At 41.3% G+C, this 18,225-nt stretch overlaps 1 protein-coding gene across 11 annotated transcripts in view; it reads right to left on the bottom strand.

The window, feature by feature from the left end:
* srcin1a (SRC kinase signaling inhibitor 1a) overlaps positions 1 to 18,225 on the bottom strand; it is a 106,411-nt gene that overhangs the window by 17,106 nt on the left and 71,080 nt on the right. For 6 of the 11 annotated variants that reach the window (XM_086066775.1, XM_086066803.1, XM_086066955.1 and 3 more), the window contains 7 exons: positions 11,775 to 11,970; positions 9,164 to 9,459; positions 6,061 to 6,878; positions 5,834 to 5,935; positions 4,595 to 4,722; positions 2,914 to 2,934; positions 2,196 to 2,356 (listed from right to left, as the gene is read on the bottom strand). In XM_086066775.1, coding sequence (XP_085922901.1) covers positions 2,196 to 2,356; positions 2,914 to 2,934; positions 4,595 to 4,722; positions 5,834 to 5,935; positions 6,061 to 6,878; positions 9,164 to 9,459; positions 11,775 to 11,970 — 1,722 coding nt within the window. The remainder of the gene's footprint in view (positions 1 to 2,195; positions 2,357 to 2,913; positions 2,935 to 4,594; positions 4,723 to 5,833; positions 5,936 to 6,060; positions 6,879 to 9,163; positions 9,460 to 11,774; positions 11,971 to 18,225) is intronic. The other 5 variants (XM_086066783.1, XM_086066812.1, XM_086066821.1 and 2 more) reach the window with 5 other exon arrangements.

Genomic DNA, 18,225 nt, shown 5'->3' with positions numbered 1-18,225 from the left:
TTTAAAATATGATTTGGATGGATAACATAAAATGTGTTGTATATTATAATGACAAGTCTCATGGATACTAGATTTGTTTTTTACACTGCAAAGCTCAAAACTTGTTTTTACAGTGCCCGTGTGAGCACTTATTTTCATGCACCCACACTGAGGATGCCCCAAGGAAAAAAACAGCACAGGGTGTGGCAGATTCACAGAGCGTGAAACTCCTCCTCGGTGGTATGAATGGAAAATTGTACGGAGCCGGCGCGTGTAATACAACTCCGAGATGAAAGCACCTGGTAAGGGAGGAAGATGCATTATGGATGAGTCTCGTGTTCTAGGAAGTAAAACAACGCCACTCGCATTGTGGATGACCCCATGTGGTCCCTGCTACAAAGCCACCATGGGGATGCGCAGAAACAGAAGAGGACATTAACATTTGTTATAAAATATTAAATAATATTTATGCTTATATTATTTACATATGCAGAGGCGAGAGAAGAATCCTCATCTTGCATCCCGCCTCGGTTGAATAAATCATGAGGCACATGTCAAACGCAAGCTGTGGGCCTTCAGTGTGGGTGACACATAAGGTGGAAAGGAAACGCCCTCTGTCTGCTGCAGTTATAAACATTTTTATTAATTAGAAAAAGGGACAGTGTTTATCTAATATTAGCCTATCATTCAAAAAATAAAATACAATTTTAAATAAATGCATTAACTATTATATATCAAATTTAACAATTTAATATCTTTTAATTTTTAAGTTGAAATTGTCCACTCAAAATGAGCGATACAAACTATTCTATTTATTTTTATTCTTTCATTTCTATTAAAAATAATTTACAAATATTTATTTATAAAGAAATAAAATGGATACTTTTACATGTAATAATAATAATAATAATAATAATAATAATAATAATTCCGTGAATTTCACTTGCAAACTGATTAATATGACTGTCCCATCAGATAGAAACATTGCACTGAAGAAAATGAAATGAAAATATGAAAACAGTAATGATCCGTGTGGCTGTTGGTGCACTTGGTACAGTAAAGAAGGGTATGGTAGAAAACATCATGAAAATATCAGAGAGAGCTACTATGACAGAGATTCAAAAGATCTGGAAAGGATCTGCGCAAATCCTCAGAACGGTGCTTAGTATATGAACAGAATAATTGACTGAGGACTGACGCCCTGGGTGCATGGTTTGCACCCGGCTGATGCACAAAAGGAACACCAGCAAAGACTGTGATAAAAGAGATAATAATAATAATAATAATAATAATAATAATAATAATAATAATAATGATGATAATACTAATAATAATAATAATAATAATAATAATAATAATAATACTAATAATAATAGTTGTCCCCTTGCACAATGTTAAGTTTTTGAAAAATTAAAATATATCAAATTGTTAAATCCAATATATGATAGTTAATGCAGGAATGGATTTGAAAGAGAAAAAAATAAAGACAAATACATTTAAATGGTTAATAAATGTTATTTACTGAGCCAAATTAAAAAAAAAGGAAATGGAAACATTTTAAGCATGCATTACGGCAACAATTGGCTGAAAATTTGAGAGAAGCTATTGCTAAGAAAGTACACCTGCAAACTTTCTCATAATTTGCTTCCCTCAAATTGCAAATATAAAATCTAATATTTTCAAATTATTTATTTATTTTCATATTTCATAACCTCCACCTGTTCACAGTTTGCTATTCCCAAATTCACCTAGCCTTGTTTTTTTTTCTGTAAAACTTATAGCTATCTGCCACTTCAAAGTCCTGGTTAATAGGAAAGTAGTAATTGATATCAAGAAAATATTGTATAGCGTGAAAATCTGAAAAACGAATATCTTTGTATGGAGAGGAAGAGTTAAATTTAGCCTGGGTTGTTAATAGAAATTGTGGAGAGTCTTCATTGCATGTGCATGTGCAATGTACATGTAGCCTACATGTAAATGTGGTGCATTCTTTTCTTCCAATTTATAAGCCATTCATTTTTAAGGGGCAATGCATGATGAGTTTGAGTTGTGTTTTGCCATATGTACGGCTGAAACCATCAATATAGGCAATTATAAACATTTTAGAGGGGGTGTAAATGACTATACTTGCAGTGAGGTTCGATCCCTACGTAGCAGTAGCGCTGTACAAATGACTGCATCATCCTGAGAGGTGTCTTTTGAATAATTGAACGTACCTGCGTCTTGCGCAGCTGTCCGAGCTGCTTGCGCAGGTCGTTGGCGTTCTGCTGCAGCCCGTGCAGGTGCAGCTGCATCTGCAGGCGGCTGACGTTGTTCAGCGGCGTCGAGTTGGACGGCGGCGGCGGCATCAGCGCTAGCGGGGCCGACGGCGTGTGAGCTGCCAATCAAAGCGGGACACGGGAGGGGAGGGGAGGGGAAGGAGGGTTCACGGTGAGGTCAGGGCGGACGCAAGCTGATTCATTCAGAGGACACTGGCCGGCCCGCGGGGCACGCTACAGGATATACACACGAAACAAATAAACACATATACACGCGTACACGGTGTGCACAGCGTGTGAATGAGCATACCCGCAAATTCCTAATGGCCCACTGGAGATATGTGAGCTCATGCTATTAGTAAACCCATTCGCAGGTGCAATTAGTTGGCCCGGTAGTGACACACAGGGGGGATAACCATGCTCTTATCTTAAACACACTGCTGTGGGAGTAAGGCTCGCTCCCAAAACGCACACACACACACACACACATATAGAAGTCTCCTGACAGTGTCCTGTCTATGACCAAACAATACTATGAAAGCCCCCGAAGGACCAAGCAGATATTAAGAGACAGAAAGAAAGGGGGGACGAGGGAGGAGGGGGTCCGCACTACTCTGGAGAAGACGACACCCAAACGGGAGGTGAGAGGGCAAAGGAGTAATGAAATGGCAACTACCTTTCTTCTTTAGTCGTCCTGCTGGAATATAGAAAGATCCAGTTACTCAGATCATAGTAAGAGGGACTTTTTACAATGGTACTTGATTCTATTGTACGACGTGACGGGAATTATAGGTGGTGGTGGTAAAGTCATTTCATGAACTCACGTTAGTCACTCACTGAAGTGATCAAGTTAACTCATCCAGTGTGACATTTGAATCAGCGTTGTTACCTTGATGTTGAATGCGGTTACGGTGTGCCTATAAACCGTATCAAACAAATCTTTTGAGTCTGCAGATGATTCAACAGGCTTATCAGAGTCAAAGGTTTTTCCAGTGAGTCCACTTATTAAAATCAGCAAACAATTCAATTGTACCATCTGAGTCTGAGTCAGAGGTGTCTTAATTAAGTACGCCAACTTGTATCATTAAACCAATTCAACCGAATTATCCAAGTTTGTAAGTGCAGTGTTTTTGGTGAGTTCATTAACTTGGGCCAGTGAAGCGAGTCCGTTAACGGAAGCCGGATAACCGGTTGGACCGAAACTTCAGAGTATGCTAACTCAAGCCAGTCAAGAGATAAAAGCAAATCTTCAGAGGCAGTCTTCAGTGTTTCACGTGAGTCAGTGAAGCGATTTTACACCTCAACCGTGTCTGTGTCCCCGGTGTTTCGGTTCAGCTCATTGACTCGAATCAGTAAACAGATTCGAGTGGACCCAAGCAACTGAGTCTGAGTCCGCAGTGTTTCCGGTAAGTATATTTAGTCGAGTCAGTGAACTAATTGACCCAAACATCGGAGTGTTTCAAGTCTGCGAACCGATTTAACAGACTTATCTTGAGTCCAAGATATTTGCGGTGAGTCCGTGACTAAAGCTGGTGAACCAATTGCTGCAAAATCGTTTCGAAGGGTGCACTCACACTAGGGCCATTTCTTCCGTACCGTACTGAAGCCTGATTGCACCCCCCCCCCCCCTTCCCTGTGCGCCTCCGGCCTGCACTCACTCTACTCTAACCAAACCGTGCTAAGGCCTAATTGCCTCCGAAATATACGTCATCACGTGCTGCCTGAATGGTCGCTTGCTATATACGTCGCAGCTGTGCGCATGTGCGGCCAACCGTACCGTTCTCTGGCCCACCTCTCCCAATCGTGCTAAACTGGGGATCCGAACCGTACTCAGGCGCGGATCGATTGCACTCCCACCACCGGAATTTAGCAGCAAGCGTTCTTGGGCACGGTACAATGGCCCTAGTGTCAGTGCGCCCTTAGTCTGCTCATTTGAGTCAGTCAACTGATTTTTAACGGCTCATCAGTCTGACTCTGAAGTGTTTCTGATGAGTCTGCTCTTTCAAGTTAGGGAACCGATTCAAGTGAATCATCTAAGACTGCTGTTTCCATTGAGTCAGGTAGCCAGTCAGAAGACTGCTAGGATCCATTTTTACCTTGTTTTTTCAATCACTCTGCCTTTGTCAAATGAAATGTAAATGTATGTTTACTAGTAGTACCGATCTGAGTTTCGACCCTGAAGTATCTTTTGACATCATGGTCTGACATTGTTGCATTTGGAGGCACCACTGTCACCTTTAGGTAAAATATATATTTTTTTCTAGTAGTAATATGTTTCAACTAAAAACAAGCTATAAAACAAAACTTGCTGGCAGCGTCTGTGTTCCCGCCTCCGAGCCCGACTGTTCAGTACTCACTTCCAGTGGCGGAGCCGTCGCTGTTGGTGTCAGTCTTGTCACTGGAAGAAAAAGGTAATGTCCGTGAGAAGTCGGCTCCCTGGTCCGGGGGGCAGCCCGCCATCATGCAGAGACGCAGCAAGCCGCATCTGAGGGATCAACGGCCACAGGGCAAGCACATTACAGTGCTAACTCTAAAAGCAACACCGGACAGAAACGAGGCGTTGCGTCGCCTGCATTGTGTCCGGAAAGCTAATGTTGCTACTTACTCGAAAAATATCTTTCTTATGCAGCATTCTAATGTAATGGAGTATAAACACTTTGGTGCTAGAATTTTCTCGTATGTGTACTTTACTCAATTATTTTGTTTCTTGCACTTGTACTCCACTATATTTCTTAAATAAAATATATACTCCTATGTATCTTCCTGAACTCATTCACTCCCAGCCATTTTCACTGAAGCAACCCCCTTTGCTCCCGGCTGTTTTACTAGATTTTGACTGATTTTGCATGGCCCGCGTAATATTGTGTTCTATTACTATAAAAACATGGAACCTACCAAAAGAAAGATTAGAGTATCTTCTTTCGTCTAGGGAAAAAAGTAAATTTCTATCTGTTTCCGCTTTGCAGCAATTAGCATTAGAATATAGCTCAGTTTCATAATTTTTCACAAATTGTTAAAAAATTGCTTCTTTTTTTTTGCAACATTGCCCTGGTTGATCTCATATACTCTGCTCCCACCTACTGGCCGGTTTTTTGTAATAACTACCATTGATTTATGTGTCCTGTTCAGGTCAGAGGCTGCATCAAAGTCTTCTGTATGCTCTAGCATAAAAAAACATAAAATTAAATAAATATATACTTACATACATACATACTGAACTCTCTCTCTCTCTCTCTCACACACACACTTAACATTCTGAAAGATGACTTTTCCTTCTTACCACCCAAGTATATATAATATTCTGTGAAGATACTTGTACTTTTGCTCAAGTATTGTTTTCTGGCCCTTTACACAAGACTTACGTACAAAATGTTTAAATTTGTCTGAATGTGTTGCTGCCAACCCTCCCTGTCCTTTATCTGCTTTGTGTGGCAGCAGAGTTGTCAAGTTGTCAAGTTGACAAGGAAACAGCGAAATAAAAGTGACTGGAAGGAAACCCATTTTCAAACTTGTTTTCATTTGGTTTGTCGGGCAAGAAGTGACAAGGCTAACATGTACCGTATCCATCAACATAGTGACAGGTTAGAACGTCTTACGTGCTGTCACTGTCTGGCGCTCTAGTCAGGACGCTCTGGACTAGGCCGGTCAGGCTGGCGATTTGCTTCTCCATGGCCTCCATGCGCTCGAGACGATGATCCCTGCCAGAGAACGCGAGCAGAAAAGCGGCGTCCAATCGCAAATCGACTTGAACATCGTATAATACAATTTTTTGTGCATAAGTGAACACTCCCAACAAATATATCTTTTATACGCTCCAACTGACCTGCTAGCATCAGCATCCGGTCCAGACAGCAATGATCCAAAACCGGGCGTGGCCCTTCCCCCCTCCCCGGGTCCGACCGTGAGACAGAGAGGCTCGGAGCCAGAACTGGGTCTGGACTTGGGACTGTCCACAAACACGGAGGACGCCGAGTCCTTCCGAAAATTCTGCCTGACGGGCGAAGCCCTGCTGGGCGAGCCGGAGTACGAGTCTCTGTCCCGCAAGTGCATGTCGGGGATCTTCTGCGGGGACGATGGCGGCATGCGGAATCCCATGCCCAGCGTGGCCGAGTACGTGTCGGAGTATAGGGACCCCCCGGGCTTGTAGAGGGAATCATCCAACTCCCCTTGCAGAGCGGCGGCGGAGTACGTGCTGAGGGAGCGCACGGAGCCGCGGCGGTACAACCCCGAGGACATGGGGAAACTGAAGGGGTCGCCAATGGCCGCCAGGGACTGCGTAGAGGCGATGCTGAGGCGGCCCTCGTGCATCAGGCTGTAGGGGTCCGCGTAAAGAGACTCATTCTTCATCAGCGCCAAGTTCTTCGCCGAGACCTCCTCATCCGGCTTGACATCTCGCCGCTCCAGGATCGCGCTGGGTGAGGGCGACAGGCCCGCGTTGGCCACGTGGGCGGCTGCTGCGGCGGCGTGGTGGGGGTGACGGGCCTGCTCGTGGGGTGAGTGGGAGCCGGCAAAGGAGGGCGGGCGGCCACTGCTGTAGGAGAGGCGCGAGCGGGACGGGGAGCCAGACGAGCCCGACGACGAGGGGAGCGTGTTGAGGCGGCGAGTCGGAGAGGAGTCACGTGACGAGTACACCATCTCCCTCTGAAATTAGGAAGCGGCCCGCGTTACCATGGAGACCCTACTCACTCATAAACGACAATGTTAAAGACTCTTTCTATCCACTTTAGCCTGCTTTTTGTGGAGCGTCATAAAGTTGCACTCAACTCCCTTTATGGCCATCGAAAGACAAACAATCATTTATTGTTGCACTTAATACTTAACTCGATGCGCTTTTCCAGCATCAATGCTTACCTTGTTGGTGATTTGAACCCTTGCGCAATAAATTAGGAGAACACCATGTCCTGCACTATGGGCAAACCAAAACGGGGCATAATGGACTGCTTGGGGAAGGTGAGGGAAAAAAAGGAGGGGAGAAGGAGCCAAAGAAAGAGGAAAAATGTACGGGTTCGAATCCCGGCGCGAGAAGGCGAATCAAACTGGCCAACAGGAGAATCAAACTGTCTTTCAGCCAGATGCCTTAAATAGTCACAACCAGGTATAACGATAAGGTATGATACAATACTACAATACTTTTAGTATGATACAGTTGATAATTGTTAGCATGATGCAACAAATTCAAGTCAACAACTCGAAATCTAAAATCGTCCACGAAAAACTCGAGGCTTGACTCGGACTCTCCTTTTGGGACTGTTGAAAACGACCCTCTAACTTTATCCAGCGAGTTAGACTCATAGTCTGGGTCATGAGACTTGACTTGGACTCTCTGCTTAAAGGTATACTCGACAAATTTAGCCATTTTCAGCAGTAAGAAGTTAATATTGTGTCTATAATTAATGTGATAACTTAATTATTTTTCATGTTCAATTATTACCTTAAAAAACACATTTTGCCACTTGTTGTTGACTGAAGATGATATCACGTGTGCTCAGGAAACAGGTAACGACCAATCACAGCTGAGTTTGCTAATGTCACATGACCAAACCCAGAAAACAGGTAAAACTTGATTAATCGATGGAATAATTGATAGGATAATCGATAATAGGAAGATTTGTTTTTGACAGCCCGAGTACCCTCGTTACAATATGCATTGACGCATTATGACTGGAATGGGAAAATTATGAATCGGCGTTCGTTTACAACAGCCAATCCGCAACTTAATTCGAACATGTGAGTGTGCGTGTATCCTGAGTCCTGACAAAGCAAAATATCACTTGCATGTCCATTTGTCCTTGTCACTCTCCTATTTATTGTATGCATTGTTAATGGCAAGAACTGGCTAAGCAGGGTTTTGTGTTAAATAATTAAAACCAAAAAATCTTTCTCCCTCAGGCCTTCCTCGATCGTCACTGACGCGGAAATGTAAAAAAAAAAGAAAAAAAGAAAGGCTTGTTTTAACACGGCGACATTGCCGTCAACAGATGGTCTATTGAAGATAGGAAACGCATTTCCAGGAGGAATACCTGCTTAAATCACCAGTGAAACAATAAAAACAACAATCCACTAAAAATGCTCATTAGTTCTGCATTAAAGACTGCAAATGTTTTTGCTTAAACTACAAAATTACGTAATGTGAATGCTGAGTGAGGACGATTGTAACATGTAATAGCAATTCCAGGATACTGTTCAAATATTTATAAATACTCTCTCCAACAAAAGTAGATTCAATACATATCTTGATACATGGGGTAGGCCTACAACAGAATTCAAGAATGGCACATTTTCAAGTGCAACATCAAACCGATTTCTACCTGGTGTGCATCTCTCATTAAGGACGAGGACATAGGATGCGGTACGAGTCAAGGAGGACATATTTTAATATGTGACGATTCAATTTGGTTTGGTTAAATCAAAACTGATTTTCCACAATAAGGCTGTTAAAGGCTGTTCACTGAAGCAACCCCCTTCGCTCCAGGCTGTTTTACTGGATTTTGACCGATTTTGCAAGGTCCAAAGAATATTGTGTTCTATTGCTATAAAAACATGGAACCTACCAAAAGAAAGATTAGAGTATTTTCTTTCATCAGGAAAAAAAGTATATATATAGCAATTTGCATTAGAATATAGCTAAGTTATTATTATCATTATTCACAAATCTGTTTCAAAATAGCTTTTTTGCAACATGGCCATGGTTGATCTCTTATACTCTGCTGTCCGTTTTTGTAATAACTACCATTTCTTTAAGTGACCTCTTCAGGTCAGAGGCTGCATCAAAACTTTCTGTATGCTCATAAAGAAACATAAAAAAGATATAAATACGTTTTTGGGACCATGGAAATATTTAAACAGAGCGTTTTTATACGTACAGTATTTGGGAGCAAATGAGTTAAGGGTCATTAGAAGAGAGCAGAAAACAGCCGCTCGCTTACCCGCAGGTCCCCGTTGGCCAGGTGGACGGCGGCCGGGTAGGAGGCATAAACGGGCTCTTTGCGATAGATCTTGATGACGCTGCGGTCCTGGATGTCGCGCACGTCCTCCAGCTCGTAGAAGACGTTGCGCGCCTCGTCCTTGATCAGCACGGCCGTGTTGGGCGACTTGAGCATGCCCGCCGTCAGCTTCTGCGGGAACATGTGCACGATGAGGGCGTGCAGCGTGTCCAGGCTGCTCAACTCGTGGGTGATGTGCACGCGACGCGTCTCGTCGCCGTACTGCAGGAAGAGCACGCCTGGAAAAAGAAAAAGAAATAGAAAAAAATTGATAGAAACAGTAAATACAATTTATCACCTTTATTATGTTATACCACATACACAGCCTCTACCCAGTAGTTTTTTGTTTTTTTTATGTGTTTGGACACACATTTGTAATCCCAATTACCAATAAATGTTCTCATGTTTTCACTGGGATCCTTTTTGTTTTTCTGAAGCAATTTATTTTATGATTTTATTTATTTATTTATATTATTTATTATTTGATTACAGAAATTAATCAGTATTCAATAACTAGTCCTTAGTTTCAAAAAGGTTGGTGACCCTTGGTATGCAACCTAAAATAAAATAAAAATCTATATAATGTGGACTTATATAAGGGAACTTCAGTTACGGACAATGAAAAAAATACTTACTTGACCAACATAGTGTAGTGCCAGTGATGTTTATTTATTAGAATGTTTAATATTAAATAAAATACAAAAATGTGTCAAAGCATATTTATTATGGTCAGAATTTAAATGTCACTTCATGTTATCTCATTTATTCTTGTATTTGAATTACAATACGACAATTTTGCATAATACTGATGTAATGAAATTGAATAGAGAATGAGAATGTACACACCACTGAAATGCTATAACACCTCAATTTGATTTGACATTTCTTGCATGTGTCTTGACGCCTGACTAACCTGCATATTCATCTTGGTAGAGTGCCGCCCAAACACACAAAGAACACACAAAGCAAAGAAAGAACCAATGGTTAAAAGTCAGACATGTTGCGGTGCTGGAGAACCCAAAATGCGCACAGGCAAACCCACGGAAAAGCAGAACAAGGTAGATGGCCTCTCCATTGGCACAACAGATTTGAGATGGAATGCCAAGAGGATAAAGAAACTAACCAGCCCAGTATAATTTCACTAATAATATTACACTAACACAGTGTGCTAAAACTTGAAAATGAAAAATGTATACAATTGAAAATATCTATATATATATTCATTCTATAATCACAACATCAATAATCTTCATGAACCTGGAAGTTTTTGTGTGCCTTGTTTTTGTATGAACATGTTTTCGACTTTTTCGTCTAAATGTTGCCTTCATACAACAACAACAAAAAAGCGTCTCGGGCATTCATTTCTTGGAATCGATGCACGTTCATCCAAAGCATTTCACAAGTTGTGCATAAAGGGTCGATATTCGACAAAAGCACATTGTACAATGTAAGCTTTTATTAACAACTCAAGTCAATAACTGTACTGGTCTGCAAGGCAACACTTGCTCAACATCAGCATATCACATTCTGTCAAAAGTCAGGCCTTCAAAATAAATGTACACAGTCCAATAACACAGTTAAAGCACACTTTCATTGGGCCACATGGTGACTTATTTAAAAGTCACACTTCATAAACAAGTACAAAATCGCTCAATGTGTGTGCAAATACTAAATAAGCCACTGGGGCCAAAGACAAGGGTGTTGAAACTGTTATATACTGGTTTTATTTTGAAAGTCGGACTTTTTATAGCACGTTATGACAATGTTGCTCCAGGTGAGAAACATTCCAGAATTCAAGGAAGAACTTAGAAAATGGCTTCCCTCTCTGCCCTCCTTGCTGTCTACGCCATTTAAAGTCTTCATAAATAAATGTTTATTTATCCACTTCATTAGTCATTGAGCTTTATTTGAAAAGTATTTTTGTACAAAAAATAATAATTATTCTCTATAAAAAATTTTTTTTGTTTTGTTAATATTTTTGGTTGATTGGAACAGATTAATTGGATTTCCATTATTCCCTATGGGAAATATTGCTTTGGTTTTCAGGTTTAATAAGTCTTTCTGGAACAGATTAATCTAGACAATAAAGGTTCAACTGTAAGAACAAACAATAATACTTGATTGACAACAGAAATCGGAATCTTGAGCACAAAAAAATTGACAAAAATAAATTTAAAAAAAATGAATAAAAATGCAAAATACAATGATTAAATAAATTACAATTATGACAAAACAATAAAACACAAATGATCGTCGAACAGAACACAATTGGGGAAAAAAATACTACAAATAAAAAATGATTAATAATAAATATTAAAACATTAGGTGAAGTTATTACTATTTGAAAAATAGTTAATCCATTTTCATCAGAAATCAAGGTAGTAAGCAAGGGTTTTTCTCCCGCAAACAAGCTATACAGTTTCAAAGTCATTTTCATATTAGGCACGGGATTTACCTAACTCCATCCGAGATTTGCATGGATCAGGAGAGGAAGCGGTGTGTGTGTGTGGGTGTGTGTGTGTGTGGGGGGGTGCGCGCGCGCGCGTGTGCTCACCTGGAGAACGTAGCTTATTCTGGCTGGCGGAGCGCGACAGGGGCAGGCTCTGGCGTAAGCGGTTCATCCTGTTGAAGCCGATGGGCACGTCGGCCTCGGACATGGTCTCCAGGGACTCGGCGGAGGCGAAGGACAGCTTGGTGGCCTGGTCGGCGAGCCCCGACTGGGTGGACTGGGAATGGCGAGGGCTGCGGCTCTATACGGGGGGAGACGACACAACCATGTGGTGAGGAAATGTTGGCCGAGGATGACGGCGTAAGAAGAACATGCGTGCCTAACGAAACGCTGAGTGTGCTTTTCTGTTTGACGCTTACAGGCATAGAAGATTGCAGTAAAAGGCTGTGCATAAGTTGTGTCATGTTTGTCTGACTTTTGCACACCTCCCTTGGCGCCCTTATCCAAACTCCGGGCCTGCCCTGCTCCCGTAAACTTTAAATGACTACTTTTTGGGAAGCTCATGCAAATCCAGCGCTGGCACACTGCGGATTCAGGGCAGCTGGGCCCGAGCTCAGCGGACCGGCTGGCTGATCCTCTGGCTCACAGGCTGCACGTAATGAGCTCCCACAATGCTCTCTGCTGCTTGTTTGGAAACAGGACGAATATGTAGTCTTTGACACAGGACAAGCGGATCCTAGTCTTCTTACACTAGTAACACATCCTCTCCCTCACTCACTCCTATTGGGATTTTTTAGTACCCGGATTGTATTCGCAACACGTTTTATGATACAGACTCAGTGTTCACGGGCCCATCCACAGCGGCCATCTTTACATCATTCGCGACCGCAAGTGCACTCTAAAAAAAGCTTAAAGAATTACTTCCACTTTATGGGTCAATTTGACCCAACTTTTTGGGTTGTTTTATACAAAAAGTTGTTTTACACTAAAAGACCCATTTCTTGACTCAAAGTTGGGTCAAATCGACCCAAGTAGAGGATCGGCCCATTTTTTACCCATAGTTGTTTTTTTTTTGGACCCAACTGTTTTAGAGTGTGGAGTTCTCCTGCATCTTCAATTTCCATGAAGACCGCACGACTCTGTCTACACTGAATTTAAAGGGAATAAGGGGAGCCGCTTTGATTGATTGGAAGTCGGCTGTATTCCCTCCCACAACAGCTCACAACGCCTATACAGACTACACGTATAGTGCGTCCCATTTAGTATGTAAAAGGAAGAGAATTTCTCCCGAGGGATCCTTTTAAAGCGTTTTTCATACATATTTCAACCAAAGCAAAAATAGCTTCAAGTAACATTTTTAGCTTGCTATATGGTTAGCATCATAGCTACATTATTCATTATTTGTGCCCTAAAGCGACTTCTCACTTCATACTCCCCTCTATCTATAAATATACTGTATGTGCCACCTTCTGTCAGTGTGCATGCATAATTTAGTCTCACACACATACATGATCCAATAATGTGATAGCGTTCAGTGGACAGTTTAAGCGTGTGAAGAAACACGCGTGTGTAGCAATAAGCCTCGCTGCGCTTTCTTCCTTCACAGGCTGATTTGTCCGAGGCCTTGTGGCGTGTGGGCTGCAGCCTGATGCGTAGACGCACGTAATTTAGGGCAAATAGCAGCTACGTTTACAGTCCTGGGAAGGGCCTGTGTAATAAAAGTGTTTATCTAACTCTGAATGTCTTCTTTATTGCCATAGAAAATCATAGCCCAATAACTCACATCTTAAAGATGTCAAAGTGTTGTTTTTTTTCTTATTGTTTTGTATTCTAGCGAGAGGATAAATGAAATATCTGGACTGCTCAATAGGAACTGAGAAGATAATAAAACATGACATTTCTCTGTAGCCACTTCACAGCGTCAATAATGAATGATGGTTACATCCTGGTGCTTACTGACCACCTTCCTCTACATTTTCTTTACTGCAATGGACACACTTTTTACTCTACCCTATTACAATTGAACACAACTAGCATTCAAATAAAAAAGGAATATATTTTTATATTTTCCATGTGCTGTGGTAAAGTGCTGCAAATGAGATAACATTTAATAGGAAATCCTACAAAACTGGACAAATTGCCAGTTTAAAAAAAAAACATCGTCAAATACATTTATTTTGCTTGTATGATTTTAAAGCGGTTTCATTAACTATAATTAGGTGCTAGCAACAGGAGCCAACCCCCTCTACAGGCAGCCAAGTTATTTTCCCAGTGTCATTTGCCACCTGCTTGGCCCCAGTTCAAGCAGACTGTAACAAAATTCTGAACCTTGATCTGGAACTGAAACTAAAATGTGTGGATTTTTCTGCCTTCCAACTCAACTAACTAACTAACTAACTAACTAACTAACTAACTAACTAACTAACCAACTAACTAACTAACCAATTAATTAACTAACTAACTAACCAACTTTTTTTTTTTTTTGATTCTCATGAGGGGCTTCAGACTTTCATGGCGGACGCAACGGATTGATGCTAAGTCACTTGGCAGGAGCCGGCTGAGTGAATGTCTGTCAGCGGCGTGAATGTCAAACACATTTCTCGACGGTCGGACGAGCGATAGATGCTAATGTCTGAAAATCACCATTCCTCAAACCTTGACTGCCCATTCTGCCATTTTTTTTTTAATTCCCTACTGCTTCTACACAATTTTCACTTTCAGGAATATCTTCCTCTTTGTACCTCATTTGTCATCTCTTGGCACTGCAGCCGCATACATTTGCTCTCTTCTCTGCACATAAATTGACTGAGTGCGCCTCTCTCGCTATTCAGCAACCTTCGTGATTACTCTCAGGCCAATCTTCTGCCTGGACACACAATACCCTCGAGCGACCTCCCACTTTCTTTCCCCTTACAAGACAACTGAGGCTTTCTAATAGCAGGCGCCATCATAGCATGGAGCAAATTGCTTAGCCGGGGAATAAACATAGAGAGGAAAACGGTCCCCTGAAGACAACAGTGGGCCAGACATAAAGCGGTAGTTTTATTATCTTTTAGTTGTCAATTAAATCACATTTTAGTTTAATATTTGTGAGAGGACTGCAGTAAAGGTTCGATCTTGGATGATAATTTCCTGTTTTGTTCTGAATCATGGCTTACATAGAATTTTATAGGCTTCCAGGGAATAGCACTGTGGAAACCAACTTCAGCTCGATGACTATCGAAGGGACATTTCATTTTCTTAGTTTTTAGTGCTTTTGATGATCTCGTGACGTGAGCACCAGAAGGACACCGCTAGAAAAACATGACAGTGATAACCAATGAATGAGAAATTGACTGAATGAGAAATGGTAATGTGTGTCTGTCGTGGCTGCTCAGTTCACTTTGTCAGTAATAAATTACAAATATGGAAATGACAAAGGAATTTTACAATTGCATGAAATGTTCCCATAGTTACGGAACATAGTGTGTTAGGCAAAATAGACACATCTTGACCAGGTCAATATAATAATGCTAAGTCAATAGGTTGGCGATAAGATGTGCAATGGACAAAATATCCTCATAGCTAAAAAAAAAAAATGCATCAACTTAGCCCCTCCAGACCCAGATGGCTGCAGTGCATATGACATATTTGCATGTCTCAATCAATAAAATGCATAATTTGGATGATGTCAACACTTCTGGTTCATGATTGGATCTTAACTAACCAATTACAATCGCAAGTTGATTTACATGATGTTCATGTTAAAAATGTTGCATATAAGCCCTAAGTTTACAACACGTAACAGCCATATTATCCTGGTGTCCACTATAACAACTGAAAACATGAGATAACCCCAGAAAATGTCCATGCTGTTCTTGGGTGGGAAAAGAGTCAAGATCAGCACAAAACATTTTTTTTTTCCAGCAGAAAAATATGGGTCTGATATGTACTTTCATTATGTCAGCTACCTGACATAAAGAAAGTACATTTTATTCATATTGCTTTACATACAGTAGAGTCATCCATACATAAAATACATAAAGTATGAACTCATTGGAGACGTTCTAACAAGGCTTTGTCAAGACAGGTGAAGCGAAAATTGCAAACCCCTTACCATTCCTGTCATTTTTTTCCGAAAATGCCTAAAAAGTTGCACACAAAGTAAACTTGAAGCATAGTTTTGGTCTCTTTTTAAAGGTTAACACTTTGATTTTTCTCCTTAACAGTCAAAATCTGTTTAAGTGCTACTGGCACTGAGTAATGGAAGTATGAATTATGAATTTTATGTTCGTCTCGAAAAACACTACCAATACGAAAGCTTGAGGTCTTCCCTAATTCCAGTTCATTCAATTAGCATTTTACACAGATTTTCCAAAACAGGGGTCCATGCGAGCAAAACTGTGCCATTTGGGTGACCCTTCAAATCCAAGGTCAAGTGTGATAAAAATTCATTTAAATTTGTCACTATTCTATTCGATTCTATTCGATTCTATTTTTAGACATAGTGTAGTTGCGAGACTTTATCCACATTTAGACATCATTTTGACATGAATTCAAAGCAAGGGATCAAAGAGATATGCGCCTTTATGACGCACCGTTGACGCTCTCTGATGTTTTCTCTTGTATTCAGAATCTCGTCGGCTGTTCAATATGTCAATCACCATGAAATCGCTGTGACTGCTTCATGCATCATACAAGGGAGGACCTTTTACGCGCATTGTTATTGGCCATGACAGACAAAGGAAGGCAAGGGGATTGGACCACATAAGGTGTTAATCACTTCCCACGTGGTTCCTTTGCTTTTGTTTTTGTTTTTTTTGCTTGTAGATCGGTTGCAAAGGCTAGCCATGAGCGTTAACTCCGCGACTTCTTTAGCTTCCACCTCCTTTCTAAAATGTGTGCTTCAAACGGGCAGATTAAACTTCCGTGACTTAGTGACATCAAAAAGACACGGAAGTGCACTCGACCCGGCCCCCTCGGGTTAGTGGCACCACCTTTGGTAAAGGTTTGTCACGCCCACTGAAATTCGAGAAGCCGGCTGCTCCTTTCTTTTTCTCTCCCTGCTCGCAAATGCTCCATGGAGAGGGGAAACAATGATCAGGAAAAAGTGATTGCTTCCTTTGTCCCAAGTCTTTGAGAAGACAGTGGATTCATTTTATTTTTGAAGGACGTGCACGTGCAAAATAACATTCACAAACTAACGCTACAACATAGTCTCTGTATTAACGTGCTACTTTTTCTTATGGTAAAACGTTATGCCCCTTTTCCACATATTAAAATTGTTCTCAAATGTGTAAAAGAAATGTCTGTATTTTTATTTTCTTCTGCTCCCATGGCCAGTCGTTTCCATTCACGTTAGCACATGGCTACCATGACCCAAATCACTGCCCCTTCGAGAGAGAAGGGTATGGCCTTAGGCGTGGCATGGTGCAGCTATTTACATAAAAGGGACACACCCCTAAAACAGGCTGTTTAGAACAGAGCGTTTTTTAGCTGATTTAGGGACAGCAAAAATATTAGACTCAAAGTCAATTTTGATGATTGCCTATCACAGACATGTCTTTTACACATCATAGAACTATTTTAGTATGTTGAAAAGTTGACTAATATGAGACCTTTAAGTGCTCACTGAGCCTGCAAATATGATTTTATCAAATCTGAAGGAACCCATCTTTCAAACGGTGTACAGCATGACGAGCAAGCATGCTGGATGGTGAAAGAGAGCCACCTGCACGCTCTGGAAAATGGCGTAGTGCCCAGCGCCGGGCGGTCGGAATGATAACAGGCTAGGATACTTGACTCATTGAGCCATTTTCAGCAGTAAAAAGTTCATATTATATTATATATATATTATAAAACAGGTGAGCCATGATTGGTCGTTACCTACTTCCTCAGCACAAGTGATGTCATCTTCAGTCAAGAGCAAGTGGAAATTTTTATTTTTAGAGGTATTAATTGTATACAAAAAGATAACGAAGTTATCAAATTCATTCTGGACAAAATACTAACTTTTACTGCTGAAAATGGCTCAATGAGTCAAGTATCTCTTTAAGACACGAGGAGACAAAGTTATAAAGTTAATTTAAAACGCCACTTGTAAAATTGTTACCGTTGAATTGACGAGCTTGTCAGCTGCCTAAGCTAAAGGCTATCATTAGGCTTGCGAGCGGCACTCTAATTCCCATCAATCACTTTTGGAGTAAAATGCTGAGAGTGATAAATAAATTGCCGCGCATCTCACTATGGGTCAAAGAACTCGACTATTGATATTCACTGACATTTCCACCCTGTCGCGCTGATAGCCGAGCCGGAATGGAAGAAGAGTGGGGTGGGGGGGGGGGGGGGCATACACAGCAGATAAGCCCGGGGCCTTTTTTTCATCCCCCGTGCTCTCACACATCAATAGTTGCATTGTTTAGCACGAGCTCCTCCCTGGCAACTTCCGCGAGAGACAACGGCCCACCGGGGGGATACTTGACCGTCGGAGCAGGTGATCAATAAATCTTAACAGCGAGTATTTCTTCTGTGGAGGGGTTCGTTGAAAAAGTCAAATGTGGCCACGTGACTGACTGAG

This window comes from Leptonotus elevatus, chromosome 1 (assembly GCF_054856555.1).
Source record: "Leptonotus elevatus isolate MCC_2025b chromosome 1, RoL_Lele_1.0, whole genome shotgun sequence".
Lineage (NCBI taxonomy): Eukaryota > Metazoa > Chordata > Actinopteri > Syngnathiformes > Syngnathidae > Leptonotus > Leptonotus elevatus.
This window is presented reverse-complemented; position numbering and strand designations above follow the sequence as displayed.